Source organism: Lepisma saccharinum, chromosome 2, assembly GCF_977018435.1.
Source record: "Lepisma saccharinum chromosome 2, izLepSacc3.1, whole genome shotgun sequence".
NCBI classification, from domain to species: domain Eukaryota; kingdom Metazoa; phylum Arthropoda; class Insecta; order Zygentoma; family Lepismatidae; genus Lepisma; species Lepisma saccharinum.
Window position 1 is genome coordinate 166,518,217 of NC_139230.1, and position 21,842 is coordinate 166,540,058.

Genomic DNA, 21,842 nt, shown 5'->3' on the forward strand with positions numbered 1-21,842 from the left:
AACACTGTCCTGTTTTTGCTCATTTGTTAATGAATGAGGCACGAGTTAACCTTGAGTTATTATTTGCCTGAAAGAGTTTCCTTGTTCACTTGTAACTCATCAGCAAGTATTGGAAGTGTAGCATTTTGGTCTTCAGTAATGATTGTCCTCATTTTCTCAATCATTTCCACTGTTCTCACCATCCTTTCTGCACCCGGAGGCTCATTGTCTTCAATTGACTCTGTCCTCTACTGAAATGCCTGTGTCATTCAAATACATGCGTACAGGTTAATGTGTCTCCATTCACTTGCTGCAAAATGTGAAATGTTTCCATTGCTGTTTTACCTAGGTGCACACAAAACTTGAAGGTTGCTCTTTGTTCCATGTTGAAATCACGATGCACTTTCATGACATGTGCCCACACTCAACAACGCCACACACGGCAATGTTACTCAAGGTCAACGAGCTCTGCATAGATTCTTCCTTAGATACCCCTCACTTGTTTGCACCACTGAACACTTGCTCAGTGGTGCAACCTACCGATGTGGGGTCAAAAGCCTGATTGTCAAAATTTGCCCTGACCATTTTTTAACACAGGACAGCAATTAACACATTTGGGTCTGGCCTCATAATACAGCATTTTTACCTCTGGTCTGCGGTTTTTGGTTGTTTTTCAAAAAATCATAGAAAAATATTTTTAATTTGTTTTTATTTTCCACACATTTCTTAAATCTACAAAACTTCCTCTTTTCAATGAACAAAAATTTGTTAATTTTTTTTTCATTTTCAGACATTTTCGAATATTTTTTTCAGCAATGTTTTGTGAAAAAAAGTACAACATTGTAACAAATGTTAATATAGAGATATTTTAAGTTCGTAATCTGGAAATTTCAATAATTAACTATATAAACTATCAATACATCTTTTGAATCTTGCATAAGAATACTTCTTATGTGCACATAACAAAAAATAATTACAAATTACAGGTAATTAGCTTTTGTCTGAAAAAGTGGCTGCAGGACAGGACCAGATGATGTATCAGTTGGTTTTGCATCATCTGTAAAAAGTAAACAAATAAATAAATGAAATAAATTTTCATTTGACATACACTATACAAAATAATAAATGGAAAAACTAAAAATACATCAGTACATGTAGGAGAATCAAGCAAGAGGCAAGATGAATAGACCCAAAAGAATTACCTCTTCTCACTTCATTCATAAAATACTAGAGTTTGCAACACTGTTTATATTATCAACAATTAATTATTACGAATATAACCTACCTTCCAAATCTTCAAATTCATCTGCATCATCAAAATCGTCACTAACTTCAAACTCTGAGGCGGAATCCTCATGCAGAATTTCCGCTATGCAGTCTGGATCTAACGACGCCATTCTAAACAATGCAACTTACATCAATCTGACAACAAACAGTCGCAGGTGTGAGATAAAAATAGCACATGAGTCACCTAGCGGTCGGAATTTCAACAGAGGGGCTTGAATGAAGACGCACATGAGACGAAGTATGAACATAGCCCGTAGTTCAATCGGCAAAGCGATTGCATACCACAGGACAGGCTATGCCCGTCGTTCGTCCACATTGACTTTTAAGTGCACTGCAGGCTATGCCCGTCGTGAGACCCCCAATGTGTTAACATGCCATTTCTTGAAAACTGTATTTCAGTTTTGTCTTTTTTGTGCATTAGTTTACGAATAAAGGTATTATAATTATATACTGGAATTACAAAACAATTCATTTATTGTTACTATTATTAACAAGCGCCATTTGAAAAGCCCTTTCTTTCCCTTTTGTTACTATGGGATAAATTGAAGATAAAAGGCTACAACTGCTGAACCACTGCATCTTTTTGGACAATTTAAATTCTAAATGTAAGAATGAGTAAAAGCAACATTTTAAGTAACACCCGAAAATTAAGGGGGAGGGGGCAAAGGCCTAAATTTCGAAATTTTCCGTAATTACTCAAAATTTCTGAACCCCGTAATTTCCGTTTTCCCCCTAAAGTTGTGGCATGTGCATTACATATACTCATAGAGTAGTCTTTTGTGCTTCCCTCCAAATTTGGTCCAGACAGCGTCCATCCATAGGGTCGATTCTAGAAGCAAGATTCTGCACATTGTCTCGAAGCTGGCAAGAGATTCTGGACATTGTCTCGAAGCTGGCAACGCTACTACTTTATAATTTTTTTACTCAAGAAGTGTCAGTCTGATTTCTACAAAACTTTTACACAGTTTGTTTAGGAATGGACCACCACTACATGCTACATTTTTTCATTCACTTCGGTCTATTGGGGAAGGGGGGGGGGGATGTATGTCGTACAATTAATTCAAATTTCTTCTTCTTCATTTAACACTAATTATTTGGAGTCACAATGTATACATTTTACCTCTGTTAAAAGCCCTGTCTTTAAGAAAATAAACAAAACAAATTCCATCTGTCTACGACAAATAGTTCTTGAGTTATGATTTTTTTGTACTTCGTGGCAAGTTTGAAAAGTGTGTGCTTGAAAATGTGCTGGAGTGAATGAGAATACAGGTGTGCGAGAGGTCCGGTGGCTAAAGGTTACATTAATTGTGAGGATGAGGTAAATAATGTTTAGTTAACAAGACAATTGAATGCATGGTCTGTTGCTGGAACTGAAGACTCAGAAGATTTGTTGGTAAGATCAAGAGTTGAGGAGTCAATGTGCTTGTCTACTAAGACAGCAATTGTATGACTCTGTACGTGAGTCAAAATACAATGTAACAATAGTACATGCTTAATGCGATCATTATTGAACACAAATATTTTTACTGTGTATAAAGTTGATTTATGTGTAGAATAATACTTGATTTGATTTAGAATTAGATTTCTCTCCAAACAGCAACATGCTATAAGCATTGGTTTACTTCAAGTGATGTGCATATTTTACCTAGAAGTTTCACAAGTTATATTTATCTCATGCTGAAATTGAAGTGAAACTAGTGCCTAAACTTGAACAATATGAGGAAGAAAACTGCTATGAAATAAAATACAAAAGTAATTAATAATTAAGATTAGTGCTAATTGTCATCATAATGAAATGCATCTTGTGAGAGAAGCTCCACTTTATCATTGCTACCTGACTATGAATGGAAACCATGGCGAATAAGTGACTTAGGGATCATGCCTAACTAGCTGTAGAATAAAAAGTCAGATAAGTTAGTTGCTACAAGAATACACTATTTATGTACAATTATAATGTATTCTGCAATTTGTTCCATCTGAATTTGCAAACCAAGCAGTACAAAGTACCTACCAAAAGCAAACATGCATGCATGTTTTCAAGTATTTAAGGAATTATACAATTATGCAAAACTTAGCACTTTTACACAAACTAAATTTATGTCTTGTATTTCAGGGTGCATTAGCATATCCAAATACTTTTCACCTTGCTGGTGATAATCACCCCAAAGCAGTTGAAAGAGCAAAAGAAAATTTGGCAGATCTCATTACAAGTGGAAGTCGACCAATTCCATCTGTGGACATTTTTTCATGGGATGCTACAAGATTGCCCCTCAAAGATGATAGTGTTGATGTCTTTGTCACTGATCTGGTAAGTTAACAAACAAACAAAAAAAAAAGTTTTACATGCTCAATGTTGTTGTGATGCATTATCTCTGGTTTATTGTGAAGGGTACTGGGAAATTATTTGTACATAATTCCAGGTTTCTTCTTTGAATTGTGCCTGTTGGAAGGTTGGATGTCAAAATGTCACTTCCTGTTAAAGTTTCCCTTCCCCCAACATGTATGTATATCTGTGTGTGTGTGTGTGTGTGTGTGTAGCATGAAAGGGGAGAAGGCCAGAAGGGCTAATATAAAAAAAAACTTGAGAAGGAAATAGGAAACACTCCTCAGACAATTGTTGCACCTGCAGGCTGCATCTTCAGATGCAGGTAACACAGCGGAAACCGAAGTAGGTGTTGAACCTGCAAGGTTTTCAGGTCCAGAGCAAAGATACAGTTGGATAAAGTATGCTTTTATTGTCTTTTGCTTTGTCTCTTTCTTGAGTGGTCTTAATTCTTTGTCTTAATTCCTGTATTTTCTGAAACATGTCAGACAATTGGTCCATAATTTGCACTTTACATTTCACTGTATTAATGATTAATTCATGCATGGCTTCAAATAATTTATCTTCAAATTGTATCATACATAGCCTTAAAATTCACAAATAAGTAATATGTGTTATTCCCATACTCTGTTTCATCTCGCAGATTTCTCGCATTACATGCAGGTACATTGCAAAGCAATGGATGCAGAAATTCCCCCTCATCCCTCCTCCTAATACCACCTTGTGTAATAGTCTGCAGAGAGAATTTTGTATCCAGACTTAAATATGATAATATCCAAGACTATTAGAAGGAGAAGGCTGGGGCCATACCTGATCACATGGTACTTAACGAAAACGTGACGTCACTGGGCGAATGGATCACTCTTCGCCACGGTTTTGCAGCGAAATCAATGCAGAAATTATGAACAAGAAGGAGCCATTATTATGCCCAGAAGCTAGCTGGGACTGAATATACAGATTCACTTAGGATCCGAGATAATGTATGTCTTCAGAATTAGATGATACAGCTAGTAACACATGTATTGCATCCGTAGTTTTTAGGTTGTCACATTTCTCTGTGAAACGTAAAGTTTCATGTAAAATTGAAGTTAATATGCCTGGCCATGCGTTTTGTTAAATAAATAAAGGCAGAAAGTCAAAATTATGGATAACTTGAATATGTAAAAGAAAACAACCTCAACTATTGCTCTCTTTTAGGAGTGAGAGAGAAGCTGTTTTCACTTAAAAAACTAACTAACTCTCTAGCCTTCTTAAACCCGAAGGTTCATGGCTGCAGCAACACAGGCCTTCCACCTTTCCCTATCTTGAGCAAGATCTATATACTCTTTTCCATCCCTACCGATTTCCCTTAGGTCCATCTCAACGTTGTCCCTCCATCTTCGTCTTGGCCTTCCTACAGGTCTCTTACCATCAGGTTTCCCAACAAGAATTCTGTAAACTCCTCTTTCCTCTCCCATTCGTGCCACATGGCCTGCCCACCTAAGTCTTCTTGATTTAATCATTCTAATAATATCTGGACATGAATACAAATTATGTAGTTCTAAATTATGTAACCTTCTCCACTCACCTGTCTCCTCATCCCTTTTAGGTCCAAATATTTTCCTAATGATCTTATTTTCAAATACTCTCAATTTATGTTCCTCTTTCAATGTAAGGGACCAGGTTTCACATCCATATAATACTACAGGCAAAATTACTGTTTTGGTCATCAATAGGAATTTCCCAGCCTTGCTCCAGACCTGTGTCAGAGTTTCCACCCAAACATAAGAGTATGAAGGTCCAAAAAGTACATTCATTTCGTAATCAGCACCATGATACCATATGGTATCATCGGGCCAATACGCCCCTACTCTGATGATACCATATGGTATCATCGGGGGAGTAAAGGTTAAGCCTCTAAATATTATGTGGAAAATGCATTGAATTATAATTTTGAATTATATTTTTTTCTTGTCCATATGGGAGTAGTAAGGGGACTTGTCAACAGATGGAGCGAGTAATAATGGAGCTCAGTCGTTAGGGTGTCTAACTACTATGCGAGAGACCCGGGGTCGATCCTCTGCAGGGAAGAACCGGGATGTTTTCCAACTATTCAAACTGCTCCAGCACCCAACCCAGCATCATATGAAGCTGGTACCTTGAGGAAACTTTGAGGGATAAAGGTAGCCAGTAGCGTCGTGCTGATCACATCACCCCATCTTCAGCCATGATCAAGAAAGTGTGGGGCCCTAACTCCACACTCCTATACACCTTCATGCAAAAGTGCAGGGGAGCACTTTACTTTTACTTCCTCAAAAATCTGTTCCAACATATCAAACTGTCACGAAAATACGTAGACCAGGTGACCTACAATTTAAAATAATAGTTTTAAAAACAATGGAGTATTAAGTTTCGGTATATTTAGCAGATAAATGTTCTAAAAAAAACCTCGAATTTGGGGAAACATAAAACACTAACAAGTCAAAAAAAGATAATGCCAATTTTTGGTGTCATAATATATCGGTATCTGTCACGTGACATTGATTTTAATTTTTTGGTGCGTCGCCACTTATGGTCATTATGCACCCTTCAGTATATACGGGGAAAATTCCATTATCTAAAATCCTTACCTTAAAATTAAAAATGGGGGTATGGAAAATAACTTTCAAGATATCAAACTCGCACGAAAAAGCGTAAGCCATGTGACTTACAATTTGAAACATTAGTTTAGAAATTCCATGAAGGTATAATTTCAGATATTTGCCAGAAAATGCGCTAAAATGAAAATGTGAATTTTGGGGAAAAAAACACTATAGTAAAAAATAAAAAAATAAGAAAATACACAAATTGGAAAAAAAAATAACAAAATATCAAGGTCCCTACCGATTAGGCATAAATTAAACAAGAATATCAGTTGTAATTTATTGCATTAGTAACAGTGAGTCCTAACCTAATTTTCGGCATAATCACCACCGTTTTTCTGGCATTTGTCGTAGCATGACACTAAAATTTGTATGCCCATTGCATATGTGTCTGACAGCAAATACTGGAACTATCTCTATCACAGTGTAGCTGTCAAATCCTTGCCCTGCCAGAAACCTCTTCAGTTAAACAAGGAGATGAAAGTCTGTACATTCAAGGCCAGGGCTGTACAGGGAGTAGTCCAAGATATCTCACCTGAAGTGATGCAAAGGGCCCTCGTGTACTCAGCTGTATGGGGTTGTGCACATTCGATTGGCCTTCCGTGAATTGTCTGCGCCATCGTCTGACCATACTATCACTCACGACGTCCTCTCTGCACACCTCACACGGTGGTTCTGTGCCAAATTCTGAGCGTGCAATGTACGCTACATCGCAGTCCGTGGGAGACTGTATGAGAGCTGCAATCTTTAACCTAGAACTGTCCTAAAACGGCTGCATTGCAACTATACCAGATTACAGCTACATGCCACTTCTTCCTGCCTGCATGTGTGTGTGTCGCTCTCCGACCACTAGTGCTGCGTATAGGCACCATTGGAGCTTTTTTCAGGATGCCCCTCGTATATGAATTTTAAGAAGCTTTTATTATTAGTGTTCCTGTTTTAATGTATGGTTAGCTAAATCAGGTGAATCAGATACAATGCAATTCTCTAAATTCCTTGCGTTAAATTTCTAATACCTACATACCCTTTTCGTCAACATTAATGGTATAACTGCATGTTGTCAGTTTCACAGTACTTCACTTGGATATACTATACTGAAGCAGAAATCCCATTGATAATGTATGGAAATATGACACTTTATTTTGTTCGATTTAATTGTTTCACTTATATGCAAGAGTTTAGTTGTTTGCTTTACAGAAAAGAGAGAAGTAGCTTTATGCATTGAAAAATTAGTCCGCACTCATGGTTCTTGCAAGTAGAGGGTTCCAAACCTCAGTGGAAATATCAACATATAATACCGAGAATGTATAAGGAGACTGATAAATTACACAAATTGTATTTCTTAATCAATCACTCTTCACTCTTATCTCATTTAGTTGTAACTTTAAAAATAATCAAGTATTTTATTTGAAACTTACAGCGTATGACAAAATTCCATAATCCTTCCCTAGCTTGTGAATTGTAATAATTTTCCAAATTCACTATTTTGCAGTCTGAATTCAAATCATAGAGAATAAAGAAATTAAGTCAATTTCATAGAAGATAATATTGGTACTTTACAAATCCATACCTGTATCTGTATGAGTTTATTATTTCCATTTGCAAAAACATCGATTTAGTTTAGTTTGTAATTATCAGGGAAAAATGTAAATTTTGTCCTGGAAAACCTGGAAAAATCAGGGAATTTCATTTCTCCTTGTTTGTAGCCACCCTGTCCTTGTTTTAACCCATCATGAATTGTAAATTTGTCAGACATATTAATACCCACACGAATTTTACTTTCTGTTTCACTGGTGCATATTTTTATCATACTAACAAGCTTCTTAGGTATTCCATTGATTATATTCCCACTTTTTTCAAGTGTCTGTCTGATGTGAAAAATTTGATCTGTAGTTGATCTGTTATGTTCAAATCCACATTGATAATCACCTATAATTTCATTAGCATATGGTGTTAGTCTTGTTAAAAGAATGTTAGACAATATTTTGTACGTTGTTGAGAGTAGAGAAATTCCACGGTAATTATTGCAGTTCATTTTATCACCTTTTTTAAACACAGGAACAATTATGGATTCTTTCCTCTGTTGAGGGATTTCTTCTTTATTCCATATTAAACAAATTAATTTATGAATTTGACATATTAATGAATTTCCACCATATTTAATTAACTCGGCTGGTATTAAATCAATGCCAGGTGCTTTGTTATTCTTTAGCCTTTTAATAGCATCTTTAACTTCAGTCAAGTTAGGTTCTGGAACTAAAGGTTCTGCTGTGTGTACTTCATTTACTTCTGATTTATCTCCTACATGGACATTTAAAAGGTCATTAAAGTAGTTCTGTTTTCACTTATCTTTTTCAATTTGGTAACTTTGCTTCAACTATTGAGATTTATTTCTTCGTTAGTTTTCCTTATTCAGATGACAGTTCTGAGTCTTATGAATCTTTGAACTATACTTGGAGGAATGTGAGGAAGTTGTGTGTGTATTATGTCACAAACACTTTAAACAACTTTCAACTGAACAAAAACTTAGGACATAGAACTGAAGAAAGTTGAGGCTCAGTTTATATATACATAATCAGTGGGATGCCCACAGGCGAGTTTGTGGAAGCTGGTTTTACCTTAAATTGCCACGTAAATTCTGGTGTGGAATTATCCTTGGTAGGGGAAGTTTCCAACTCTATAGTAAGGGAATTGAGCACTAGGCTGGGAGATAGCCAAGTCTTGAGTATTACTGTTCCACTTAGACTGTTGTGGGAATTTTGGTGTGGCGATTGAGAATTAAATTATTTGGAGGAGGTAGAGATTCAACTCTTCATTACCAACAGTGAACCTAAAATTGACATAGGAATTTTTGTGGGGAACTGGATATTAAATTGGGGGGGGGGGGATGCTTACAGTTCTTATCTTACTATACTCATGAGAGTCTTTATTAAAAATTACAATATTATTATTTTTATTCTAATAATTGTAACCCAATTGAAGTGTGTGGTAGCGTGATGCTGTGTACTGGTATCGCAATCCACTAACAAGTCTCGTTAGATGCGCTGTTTTCAGTTATATATTATCACCCGCTGTTTCTATTTTTTCATCGGAGATCACAACACGTTGCAACATCTCACTGAAGGCATTATAAATGGCAACAACTGAACAATCCAGAAATACAAGGAAAAAAAAAAAAAAGAACAAAACAGATCAGCCTTTCCAAACAGTTAACATGTTTCTTTCCGTATGGGGTAAAGGTTCATCTGGGTTTGTCAGCCGATGATGTCACACCCACGTCAGTTGCGAAAAAAGGCATGTCTGACCCCAACCTTTCCTTCTAGTAGTCTTGGGTAATACCTCTATAGTTTACTGGTTGCAGTCAATTTTCCTTTTTTTCCTTCTCATTGTTGGGAAATTTCCTCTTGTACCCAGATTTTATTCATTCACCTGTATATCAAGTTTTTACAGTATGGCTTATTTATGTTCATTTCTGAAGCTAATTTATTCAAACCAGGTGATCTATTATTGTTTAGCTTATTTATGGTTGATTTAACTTCTTTCCTAAAACATTCTACAGTACCTTTCACAGTCAAGTTGTCCATGGAGCTAGTGTGCCAGGCAGTGAGAGTGCATAACTGCTTGCTTGCTATGTAATGAAATATGTTTGTACAATTACATTGACAGTTACAATTAAAATGAACATGTACCTTGTTACAAGAGGTGTTGGAAATGTTGTCCTCCTGTATCCACACATTTATGGCATCTTTTTAAGAAATTTTCACTAACACGTATCAGTTCCTCTTCCGAAATTGGTTCAGTTTCTCTCCTGATATTTTCTTTCAATTCTTCTAATGCATGGCCTCAGGTTTAAAAGCCTAGTATCTCACCAAGCAGACGTCATGGAAATGTGTTTCTTGTGCGAGACGTCGGGGGGATTTTCGAGGAGTATGTTCCAATCGTGCTCCAACATTGTCTACTTTCTTTCTACACACTATTCACCAACAGACCCTGTTTCCCTAAATTTGTTCACAAGTTTTCGAACACTGCCTCTGTGTGGAACAGGAACATCTGGGAATTCTGCTGCAAAATGGCTACTAACTTAACTACAAAAATTCTTAATGATGTAAGAGTCGTACATAAATATTTGTTGTACGTATAGTGTGGCATTATTAGACAGCAGAAAAGCACCAGTAATATGTAAACTAAAACAAAACAATCTAAAACAGTTGTTAACAACTTAACACTTCACAGACACATGCAAACTGGACACCAGCTATCTGCATACTGAAGCACTGACACATGCAATGCCAAGGTCACTATACAGCTGTGGGTCTAAATGCTGGTAGATGTGCACTCATTGCCTCGCATGGTAGCTGCTGCTCCACGGACAACTTGACCGTGAAAAACACTGTAGTTTGTGATCATTATTAGTGCTAATGTGCCCATGTCTGCTTCTTTCTCTAGTGATCCTTGCACTTTCTACTTCAGCATGGTGACCATTGCCATTTTGTAAAATTTCCTTGTTATTAATCTTAATTTTTATTCCTAGATATCTATGTATGGGACTGGAAACCTCTTCTCATTATATGGACTTTTTTGAAAAAGTTTTCTTTCTTTCTTAGCATTATAGTTCTCAATTTCTTTCATCCATTCTTCTTCATCCTCTTCATTTTGTCAGGTGTAGTTTCTTTTCTTTCCTCATTTCCTTATATCTTCCAGTTGCCCTACTAGTGAAGTCCTCTTGTATAATCTGTTGGCATTCTTGATTTTTCCTTTGGTTGTTTCTCTATATTCTTCATAAAATCATTCATTTCGCATATTTTTTCTTTCTATGAAAACTGTTCCATATTCATGTTTCTCCCCGTACCTGTAGTATATCATTCTTGTCCAACATGCCATTACCCATCTGTTGAATTTCAAGTACAGTTGAACCTGAGTTATGTGTATGTCAAGGTGAAGACAAAATAATATATATAACTGGGAATTACTTACAAATCAGATTTAGATAGCATGTCATATCATTATTAAAATACTGTAATTGTATCTATTTTTAGGAACAAGATATACGTAATACAGGTTATTTCTATCATAAAGTGGTAAATTAACAAATCTAAAATATTCTTAATTTTTGTGGATTAGCATCCACTCTCCACATAAATTTTACTTTCTGGTCAAGCATGTAATATTTCCTCTTTCTGTTTTCCATGGCCGAGTAGTAGCAACTGAAAACTTTCACTGAAGGATCTGCTGTTCTGTTTTTATTATGGAACACTGCAAACGTCAGCTATCAGCATCTTTTTAATGTGTTTAGTCTGTGATTACGCACAAAAGAAAATGTGTCATGTTCTGAATAACTGTGGCAATTCTTTCTCCTCTGATTTCATGCCGTGCTCTGCCTATCAATTGCCTTCTCTGTAACACCACCGCTCCACACTCGTCTTTCTCACAACTCGAGACCAACCGCTGCCATGCCCTCCTATCTTGTTTTGTATTTGAAAGACACCTTGTGTTTTTATAACCACAAGAAATTTATACTTTTGTAACTTTGTTACTTACAAATGAACAGTATTTTATGAAAATTGATATGTATAACCATTTAATTAACAAATTTTTAAATTATATTTTGCTGGGACCTACAGTAATTTATGTATAAAACAGAATTAAGCAGACCTGAGTTACGTACAAAGCAGTCTCAATTGTATATCGAGTTCATCACATTCTTCGGTGCTCCTTTCCAACTCTTAGATCCTTTTCTTTTACATGTCATTGTACTTTTTCCATCCAGCTAATTCTCTCTTTTGAAATAATTCTTGAAACTTTCCTGATGTGAATAGTGAAGAGATTTTATCTTGAATCCGGAAAATGAAAGTGATATTAGCTCTTGAAAAATTGGAAGCATATCCAAAACTGATTGGCTGATATAGGATAACATGCTGCAGGTTGTATAATGATAAAACAAATGACGTGCTACATGCAAATTAAAAGAAGCAGGATTCGGTTAGTTCCTAATCATGCACCTAATGAATCTACATAAGGGCAGAAAAAATTACAAACACCTAAGACAAAAAGACCACCAAACAGTCAAGTCCAGGTAAAATTTGCCAACCTCTGTAACAGTGGGGTTAGCACACTACAATACCAGGGTCCAAGCCTAGGCATGGGTGTTCTTTGTGAGTCTTAATTTCATCATATCATCACTCATCCTCATCATTGCGGTTAGCCAAGAGTGGCAGAGAACTGATGTAATTTAACCTAATACAAATAACCAATCAAATCCAGGTAAAACTTAGGTTTTTTTCTTGAAAAATATCTGAAACTGTCAGCAATAGCTTCCCTACATCACCCAAAAGATGGATAGGGGAACATAGCTTTGGGCTAGGTTTATGGAATTGCTACATATTTGTGTTTCAGCTGCCCCTTTTGAACTTTCTGTATGAAAGTAAATTCTCTACACCACTGCCTTCTTGATGTGGGTGTCCTTACAAAAATTGGCAACATCAAAGGGACATGTGGTGACCACATGCCTCTTCATGCCTCATCAAGATTGTGAGGAAGTTAAGGTACAACTTTCTTGAATTTGTCCAGAACTGTATCTGCCTTCAAAAAATATTACCCTGTGTGCATCATTAAGGGTTAAGATATATGTCCAGGTATATATCTGTGTATTATTTAGTTTCTTGTAATTTATTATTGACAAACAATTTGTGTTCACTTGTTATACCTTTCCCTTATGTTTCAATTGGTCTTAATGTTTCTGTTGTAGCCATTTGGCAAAAGAGTTGGCCACAGGAAGGATAATCCAGCATTATATTTAAATGTATTGACAGAAGTTGGAAGAGTTGTTTGTCGAAAGACTGGAAGAGCAGTTTTCTTAACTCATGACAAGAAGAACTTTTTTCAAGTAAGTAATTTTTAATGCGATTTCACATCTTAATGTAGTAATATTTTTATTTTTGAGAAGCTGTGGTGTTTTATATTGTGGTAGAGTGGAAATTGTCAACTTTGTGGTAGGGTGTATGGGTTGATTATGATGGTTAGTATAGTATGTTAAATTTGCAAATTATTGAACCTGTACATTGATGTCTTGAGCAGGGTATTGTTGAATTATTAGTAAATGTTATGAAGGCCAATGAAAGAAAGGCATATTACAGAGAAAGGATGTTCTCATCAGTTTGGAAAGCAGACCTTATGAATTATATTACTTGCCTCATCTGCTGGAAAAGGTGCCAGCCTGGACAGCCAGATCTAAATTTACAGGTACTGGAATTTGTATATCCAAGCTGCCAAACTGGTCTGAGAAGATCAGAATGCATATTGGGGAATAAGTTCTTGTTTGCGTTCACTCTCTCTACCCCCTTTTATTTAACTCTCCCTTAGCATAGCTACAATCAACATCTGTCTCAAGACTAAAATCTCCTTACCCATGTTAAAAGCTGAGGCTGTAAAGGGGAACTCTGCACATATATGGACAAATCCCAGGACAAAACACACCCCTACAGAGGATTTGTACTGGCCATAGGCCTAGATACCAGAGCCTTGCTGGCCTGCATGTCTGCAGTTACTGGGTATACTATGTGGAAGTGAGGTTGACTTTTGGATGCCTTCTCAAAAGGTTACCCTTACACCCCAACTCTCTATTGAATTAGATCCGCTAAGATAATTTAGAATGAAATGAGGCAAGGTGACATATTATTAAAAATAGTCAGCTGATTTTGTATTAATACGTACCTGAAATTAATTTTATGTATGAGGGATGATCGGAAAGAAAGGTTAACTTTTGTTTTATTCACTGTAACGTAACTAAAATTTATGTGTAAATTAATAACATGTTTGTCTTGTTGTGACGGATTCTGACCCTGTATACCCGAGAAGCGGACATTTAAAATGGTGACTCGTCTAGAAAATTGGTCAAGAGTAGAAGTGAGGGCAGTGGTGCGGTTCCTGTGGGCCAAAAACACTACACCTGCTGACATTCATAGGCAGATTGTGGAGGTGTATGGGGAGGGGACAATTTCAAGGCAACATGTAGCGAAGTGGTGTCGTGCCTTCAGAGAAGGACGGACCAGTATTGTTAATGACAACTCTGAACACAGCGGTAGGCCCAGTACCTCAACCACTGATGTGAACTGTGCTCTTGTGGATGAGTGTATTCGTGAGGACAGAAGAAGAACATTACGCTCAATATCAGCTGAGCTGGGACTACCATTTGGTTGGCTGGCCACCATTATCTGACATGTGATGATGTCAAAAGAGCTGCCTCACGGTGGCTACGAGAACTTGACGTGGATTTCTGTACAACCGGTATGGAAAACCTCATCTACCGTTGTGACAAGTGCTTGAACAACAAAGGTGATTACATCGAGGACTAGTATTGAGTGCCCTCCATCATCAGGTGTGTTGATCTTCCAGCTATGTCTAACACATACGCCATAATAGGCTTTGTAACCTTTTTTTTCGATCATCCCTCGTAGATTATATGTTATTTTCAGTCTTCAGCTGAGGAGATTTGAAAATTATAGCAAATTCTTGATTTTTGAACTCTTAGGCAGTTTGTTTTCATTTGGTAGCACATGGTCCATGCATGGAGACCAATCGCTGCTGTTTATGCTTTCCTGACCTGAGTCTTCTACTTCTTTCCAAGTAAGTCCAGTATTGTCCTCAGGATGGTGGGTGAACACCATTTTGCCAAGAAATTTTCTCTCTCAACATTGTCTTATTTTTATTTATTTCCACTACTTATATACTTCTTTTCTGCCAATCTCACCTTTTTACATGTTTCATGTTACACCTCTCTGCTCTGCACCCCACCAACTCCAAATCATGTGGGGCAACTACCCCACCTAAAGGTCTCCGTGAGTGCCTGTGGGGCAGGGATGGCTCCTATGCATTCGTCTCTTGTTGATTATGGATACAATGCAAGTTGTTTTTAACTTCAGTCTTGCCTCGAATGGATGCTGCTCTTGGGATTCTCAACTTGGAATTCTATTTTTGTCACTTGCATTGGAGAGAAAGGGAGGGGCAATGAATGCACCCTTGAACCAGATTGGCCCTTGCTAAATAATCCTGCTTTTCTTCTTTGCATTGTCTTGGGCAAGTCGTATCTGCCTGAAGCAGATCAGAAACATATATCTTTAAAGCTGTCAGACAAGTCACTGGCACCATACTTTCCAGTAGACAATACAAACAAGCTGAAAAAAAAGGGAGGGGGGGATCAACAGCAGCTTGCAGGTGAGGAAAAGTTCTGCTGTGTCTTATTGTGATGATATTTAAAGACAATATAGTTGTTGATAGAGAAGTTGCAGTACTTTTTTATGCAAAACAAAATTGCAGATAATCAAATTGTTGAATATTGCGAGACTTATTTTTAGCACATGAATCATTCTGAAGAAAAGTAGTGATCAGTGGTGTGTCCGAGTAAGGGTGGAGGTTGGTGGTTGTACCTTCTTTCAAAAATCCCGAGCACGTCACTGGCAGCAATCATACTGAACATTGTGTGCATTTCCTTCCTGCACTGCTCAGAGTGTTATTCATGTGTTAGCCACAAGATAAAAGTTATGGGTTTGTTCATCAGAAGGCAGGACCAGAGCATTGCTCATCTTTTAACTCAATGTTTTTTGTCATATTTGTATTTAGTAATCGTCAAAGCAAAGCAAAGAGACTGCAGCTTCAAAATAATACCCTTTTCCTCCTTTATGTTGGATGAGTCATTGCTATCAGAACCAGATATCAGCAAGCAACAGCCAGATGTAACACTGGCACCAATAGCAGCCTCCTTCCAGACAGACTGGCACAAACTGAAGGAAGGGGAAGTGATAGGGCAGCTACCGGAATGGAAGGTCCTGGGCATTTTAATGATAAAGGACTTGTTGAAGACAGAGAAGCTGGACTACAGCATTCATTTTTTTTTTTCATCAGCAGTGTGCTTATTCCTGAACCAAGTTGCAGAAAGAAAGAAACTAAGAGGGAAGGATTATTGGTTTTTTTTCCATGCTGTTTGTAACTGACACACAAGCAATATTTCCTATGTAGAGAGCCTCGGAACAGAAAATAGAAAAAAGGAGTCTGCTTCATGAAATAAATGCATAGCCATGCACAGCAGTTGCATATTAATGAGATATTTTGAGGGGAGATGGGTGACTTTTTTCCAATGTTCCTAAATCAATTTCAGATAACCGGGTTTGGCAAATTTCTCTTACTTTTTCCCCATAACCAACGTGTCTTACAAGAAGAAAAGGAAAAGTTTTCACAAACAAGTTCCTCCCTCTCTCTCCAATCTACTAGGAAGGATTCTATAGAAATGTGGACAAAGAAGTGTTAATAGTGGTTGAGCCTGTGGTTTGCTACCTTACAGGTGAACAAGAAGTGCCACTTTCTCTACCTGTCCATTAAGGTGAATTCTAATTGTGCCCCAACCCCCACTCAGCAATGTCTCTTCTCTCTCTCTCTCCTCTCCCATGAAAAATTTACCTGTTGGAAGTTCAAGTTCCCATGTTGAATGAATGAGACTGCTGCCTGGCCTACTGAACAGGCTTCTGGCAAATTTTATGTCATTGGTGGGCCTTGGGGAAATACAGGGTAAGTCAAAATGATGGACCCAATTTCAGACATTTATTCTGTGAAATATAATAAACAAATTTTATTCTGAGACATGTGCTAAGAAAGATAAACTGTGAAAGTTTTTTTCAAACAAATCACAAGTGTTGTATGTGAGCACCTCGCATAACATGGCACACATCAAGCTGATAGTCTATCTCCTGCAAAACCTTGTGTAGCATGTTGCGGTCAATATCAGCAATGGCTGCTGTGATGCGAGCACACAGGTCATCCAATGTTGTTGGAAGTGGTGGTACGTAAACATGATCCTTGACAAAACTCCACATGAAGAAATCACATGGGGTCAAGTCGGGGTTAACGAGGTGGCCAATGAAGGAGAGGTCGATCCTCCGGAGATGCACAGCCTATCCAACGTTGTTCCAATGCCCCATTGAGATGGTCCCGAACGCTTTCATGGTAATGCGCAGGCGCACCATCCAATTGGAGAATGAAATCTGTGCTATCCTTTGCAAGCTGTGGAAAGAGCCATAGTTGCAGCATTTCAAGGAAAACAAGTCCTGTCACAGTACGTTCATGGAAGAAAAAGGGCCCATAAATCTTTTCATGGGAAATTGCACAAAAGGCATTCACTTTGGGAGAATCGCGTTCATGTTCCACAAATTCATGGGGGTTAGCAGTTCCCCAAATCCTTACGTTGTGTCTATTCACTTTCCCTGAAAGGTGAAAAGTTGCTTCATCACTGTAAATTAACCTCTCGGAGAACCCATCCGTTTCCATTAATGCGAGGAAATCAGCACAGAAGGATGTGCGCAAAGCATAATCAGTGTCTTTTAAGGCTTGAACTAGTTGCGAGTGGTAGGGTTTCATTTGTTTCCGCAGAACCCACCAGACAATTTTCTGTGGAAGTTGAAGTTCTCTCGCTGCCCGGTAGGTGGACTTCTGTGGACTCCGCACGAAACATGTGCGCACTCGTTCCACTGTCTCTTCCTCAGTCGACGGACGGCCAGTCGATTTTCGTTTACAGATGCAGCCTGAATCTGTGAAATGTTCATACCACTTACGAATGGCCTTCCCCGTAGGTGGTTCTCTCCAATATTTGGTACGGAAATGCCGTTGCACACTAATCACAGACTTGTTCACGTGATAATCAAGCACACAGAAAGATCTCTGTTCTCCAGTCAATGCCATTTTTCTGCTCGCTGCTGACTCCTAGCAGTAGAAAGTGGAAAGACTGCATGGAAACTAAACTTTGAAAGTTAATCTTTCGAAGCGCATGTGTCACAATAACATATGTTTATTAGATTTCACAGAATACATTTCTATAATCGGGTCCATCTTTTTGACTTACCCTGTATATAGTGGGAAGCAAGAGTTTTGGCAAACATAAGATCGAGATAAACATCCAAATGTTTAACATGGTCTCTTGGCGGGATCAGAATGGCTGAACGGATTAAGCTGGCTTGCAACCCCCTCCCTCCTTTTCCAGTGCCTTCATTATTTCTTGTGATTTTTGTGAATTTACATTATTCATTTAGAACAGACTAGTGCAATATAGCAAACTTTGGTGTGTGTATATATAGTACTAGTTTTCTTTCTTTGTGTACCTAATTTTACCATTTTAATTATCTTTCAATATTACATTTTTCTCAGTTATACGTGTTTTCTGTTCTGTCCCCCATAACTAGAGGCACATATTTTTGGTAAATAAAAAAAGCAAAATATCGGTACAAATACAGTCAATTTCGGGTTTAAAAACAGTAAATAAAATAAAATGTCACTGTTATAGAGGTGAAAAAGCGGTATATGAAATGACATTCTGGTTTTAAAATTGTGAATATAATCCCAAATTTGATTTAAAAACTGCACTTACTACACAAAATAACATATCCCTTCTAATAACAGATTTCCAGAATATTAAGTTTATTCCTGTATAAAGGGGTCCATCTTTGCTTCTCAAATATTTACAGCAGAATTAATCAATTTTCCGTGAATTGCATAACTCTCAGGATAATTCTGACTTCAGAAAGTGTCACGTTGGTAAATAAAAAACTCAATATGCTGACCAAGGCAGAAATTTATTTTATTATAAAACAAACTAAACGTAACGTTTCAACCTTCTAGCCTAAATTTCTGCCTAGGTCAGCATATTGAGTTTTTCATATCATGGAAACAAGGCTTAATGGTGTTAAAATTGGTAAATAAACTCTAAATTTCGTGTTTAAGAGTCTTATTTCACATTTTGAAGTTCATTTCACATTATTTCCTGACCCATAACACACATAACTGATATTTCACTGTATACATATAGAGAAAAATAGCACACACACGTGTGAAACTTATTTATTTCCATGTTGTGAATTCAAAAGACTAGGTGCTATATAAGTGTAAGTAGGCATTCTAGAATATAGAATAGTTTCTTCCTAAATGTGTACAGACGTTTTTCTGTTCTCTGCAACAAGAATATACAAAGGGATAAATCTTAGTGGTGTGTTACTACATGACTATGTCTTACTAAAATTATAAAACTAATGGAACTGAAGACTGTACCTGTCAAAGCTGTGAAGGATAACATGTTTTGCACAGGTAAAGATGCAGTACGTGCGTATTATAAATTTTGCTTAATATTTTGAACAACTATCATTCTTGTGTCCAGGACCATGGCCATCCTGTGTTAAGGTGTCAGGCTTTGGGTTTTGGCTACAGGAAGTGCAGTGGTAGAGTCTCCTCGGAGGTAGGAAGCATAACAGCTTTTCTCCTCAGATTTCCGCCAGTGTATGGGAATGGTGGCCACTGACCAGCATGAGAAAATTGGGGAGTTATGAATGAGTAGCATAACTTGGTCATGGATACCTACAACAACTGGAGGTTTGTTGCCCCATAACTGGTTGGATGATATACCCCACATCTGCTGATGCATGTGGAATTGAGGCTGACAGTCAGTAGGTAGGTACTGGCCATCAAGGGCTGTAGCACCAGGAATTATTATCATTCTTGTACTACTTTTTAATTTTCACATGACCACTTTTGCTTATTTCCTTTTACATTGTTGTAGCGGTAGCCGGGAGTGACCCCCGTATTGCCGCTAGGGAGTGTAGCTTGGATGTCTGGGCTTTGAGCTGTAAATGAATGCATCTGTTATTTTGTTAGTCTTAATACTAAGTGCGAGAGCCTGTGGGTATAGACTCTGTTAGGCACACAAGTAATGGTTAACAATAACAAGATTTATTATAAAGAGTAGTTGTTGGTGAAATATGAAGAGTATCTACCTAAGTGTTAAGGTAAGGGAGCTACTTGGGAAGAAGGGTAGATTAGTGATACTTAGTGAGTTGTAAGAGTAGATTCATGTCCATCTTCTAAGCGCCTGAAGACAGCCTGGACTTGGCTGGGTGGATGGCCATCTTGGGTCAGAGACTGGACAGTGCCTCTGGCCACACTTCGGCTCTGCTGGTCGACTTCCATACATCTAGTTCTACAACTAGAGTTTATATACTACGGGTGTGGCCAAAGCAACCACTGGCAGGGTTATTTCTGTTGCCTTGTGTCATTCTCAGGAAGTCTAGAAGGTCAGGGATGCGTGGACAGAAGATTGATTGTTTCTGGTGTCCTTGCTATCGAGTCATCGGGTCATTCTCATGTGGTGTCCTCACATGTAGGGTTGCTCTCATGTGGGGTAGCTGATCGCAATCGGTTCCAAGTAACCAATGCAGTAACCACAGTTTTCCTGTTGTTGCTGACCTTACTTCTCTGAAGGGTAGAGAGTGAATGTGGACTGATGACTGACGAAGAAAAGATCCACAGTGCCTTGAGTGCTTCCTGTTGTGAACCGCACCCAAATCCAAGTTCACAGAAAATTATGAACGTGCGGAAACTTGCATGTTACCAATCATAATTTTCGTTATTTACATAATGATAGATGTATTTTGAAATTCTTTCATGTATTTGGAGAACATGATTTTGAATGTTGATTGAGAATATGTATTTTTCTTACCCTAAATTTCAACCAATTTGTCATATTGAATCAGTATCATAAATGTATCTAGTACAATTTTTCCTGTACTGTTGAATATTTGTCAATAAAGTTGAATCCCAATTTTAAGTTTCTGAATTCTAAATTTTCCCACATTAAGTTCTTTAGCCACAGTATCCTTAATATTGTATAATCAAGGTTCCTCAGTAAATGGTACTTTAGAACATTTCTTTAAAAAGGTTTAACTGGGATTTCACTGTCATAAAATGTGAGAATAATGTTCGAATATTTTCATAAACAGAAAATTGTTGATGTATTCCATTGACCAAACTTAACAAAATGGATTTTTCTTACACACATAATCACATAATACTGATTTTTTCCCAAATTTTATTTTCCAGTGTCTGAAATCAACTAAAAGGTTGTGGTCTCTGTCAAGGAGTAGTACTGTGAACATTGGTGGACTTACAGCTATGATATATCTCTTAGCAAGAATTTAATTGCAGTTACGCACCAGATATTCAGTGTACCATATGATTTCTTTGTGTAATGTTTTTTATATTATTATTATTATTATGTGGATTTTACAAGAAATGTTTTAACTTATTATCTTAGGTATTAATAAATGCCTACTTTATTGTGATATGACATGTCTGATTGACATAAGGTGTTTAATTGCTCCTTCAACATTGAGTATTAGTTCAAAACTACATATGAATTAAGAAATCGATACATCTTCAGTTGTTATGTTTGGAACTTTGTACTGTTTATATTGTAAAAATAAAAGATAGTTCTAATATGTACACAAAACATCTTTTTTTTTAACCTTTTTCTCCTTGATAAGCTCAAGTTATGTTAAGAAAAGCTGTCTTTATACATTTTGTAATTGTGTAGGAAATTTCTAATACCATTACTCTCTTAATTGACATTTACAACTAAAAATGGCCTGGTATCAATATTTGCACTTCTATCAGTTTAAAAAAAATGTCAATTTTTTTTTTCATGTTCAAACATAAATATTACCTTATACACATATGTATATATTATACCTGTTTCGTGGTGACTATATTTTTTACTGATTATACCTTAGTATTAATATTATATGTTCTATTGTATCAGGAATAATATT

The 21,842-nt window shown here is 37.1% G+C and overlaps 1 protein-coding gene across 1 annotated transcript in view; it reads left to right on the forward strand.

The window, feature by feature from the left end:
- Positions 1 to 21,484, forward strand: part of LOC145984172 (tRNA (guanine(6)-N(2))-methyltransferase THUMP3-like) — a 57,952-nt gene extending 36,468 nt beyond the window's left edge. Inside the window, exons 5-7 of the mRNA XM_083117663.1 lie at positions 3,380 to 3,574; positions 12,956 to 13,093; positions 21,115 to 21,484. Of these exons, the coding sequence (XP_082973789.1) occupies positions 3,380 to 3,574; positions 12,956 to 13,093; positions 21,115 to 21,213 (432 nt within the window). The 3' untranslated portion in view covers positions 21,214 to 21,484. The remainder of the gene's footprint in view (positions 1 to 3,379; positions 3,575 to 12,955; positions 13,094 to 21,114) is intronic.
- Positions 21,485 to 21,842: the final 358 nt, after the last annotated feature.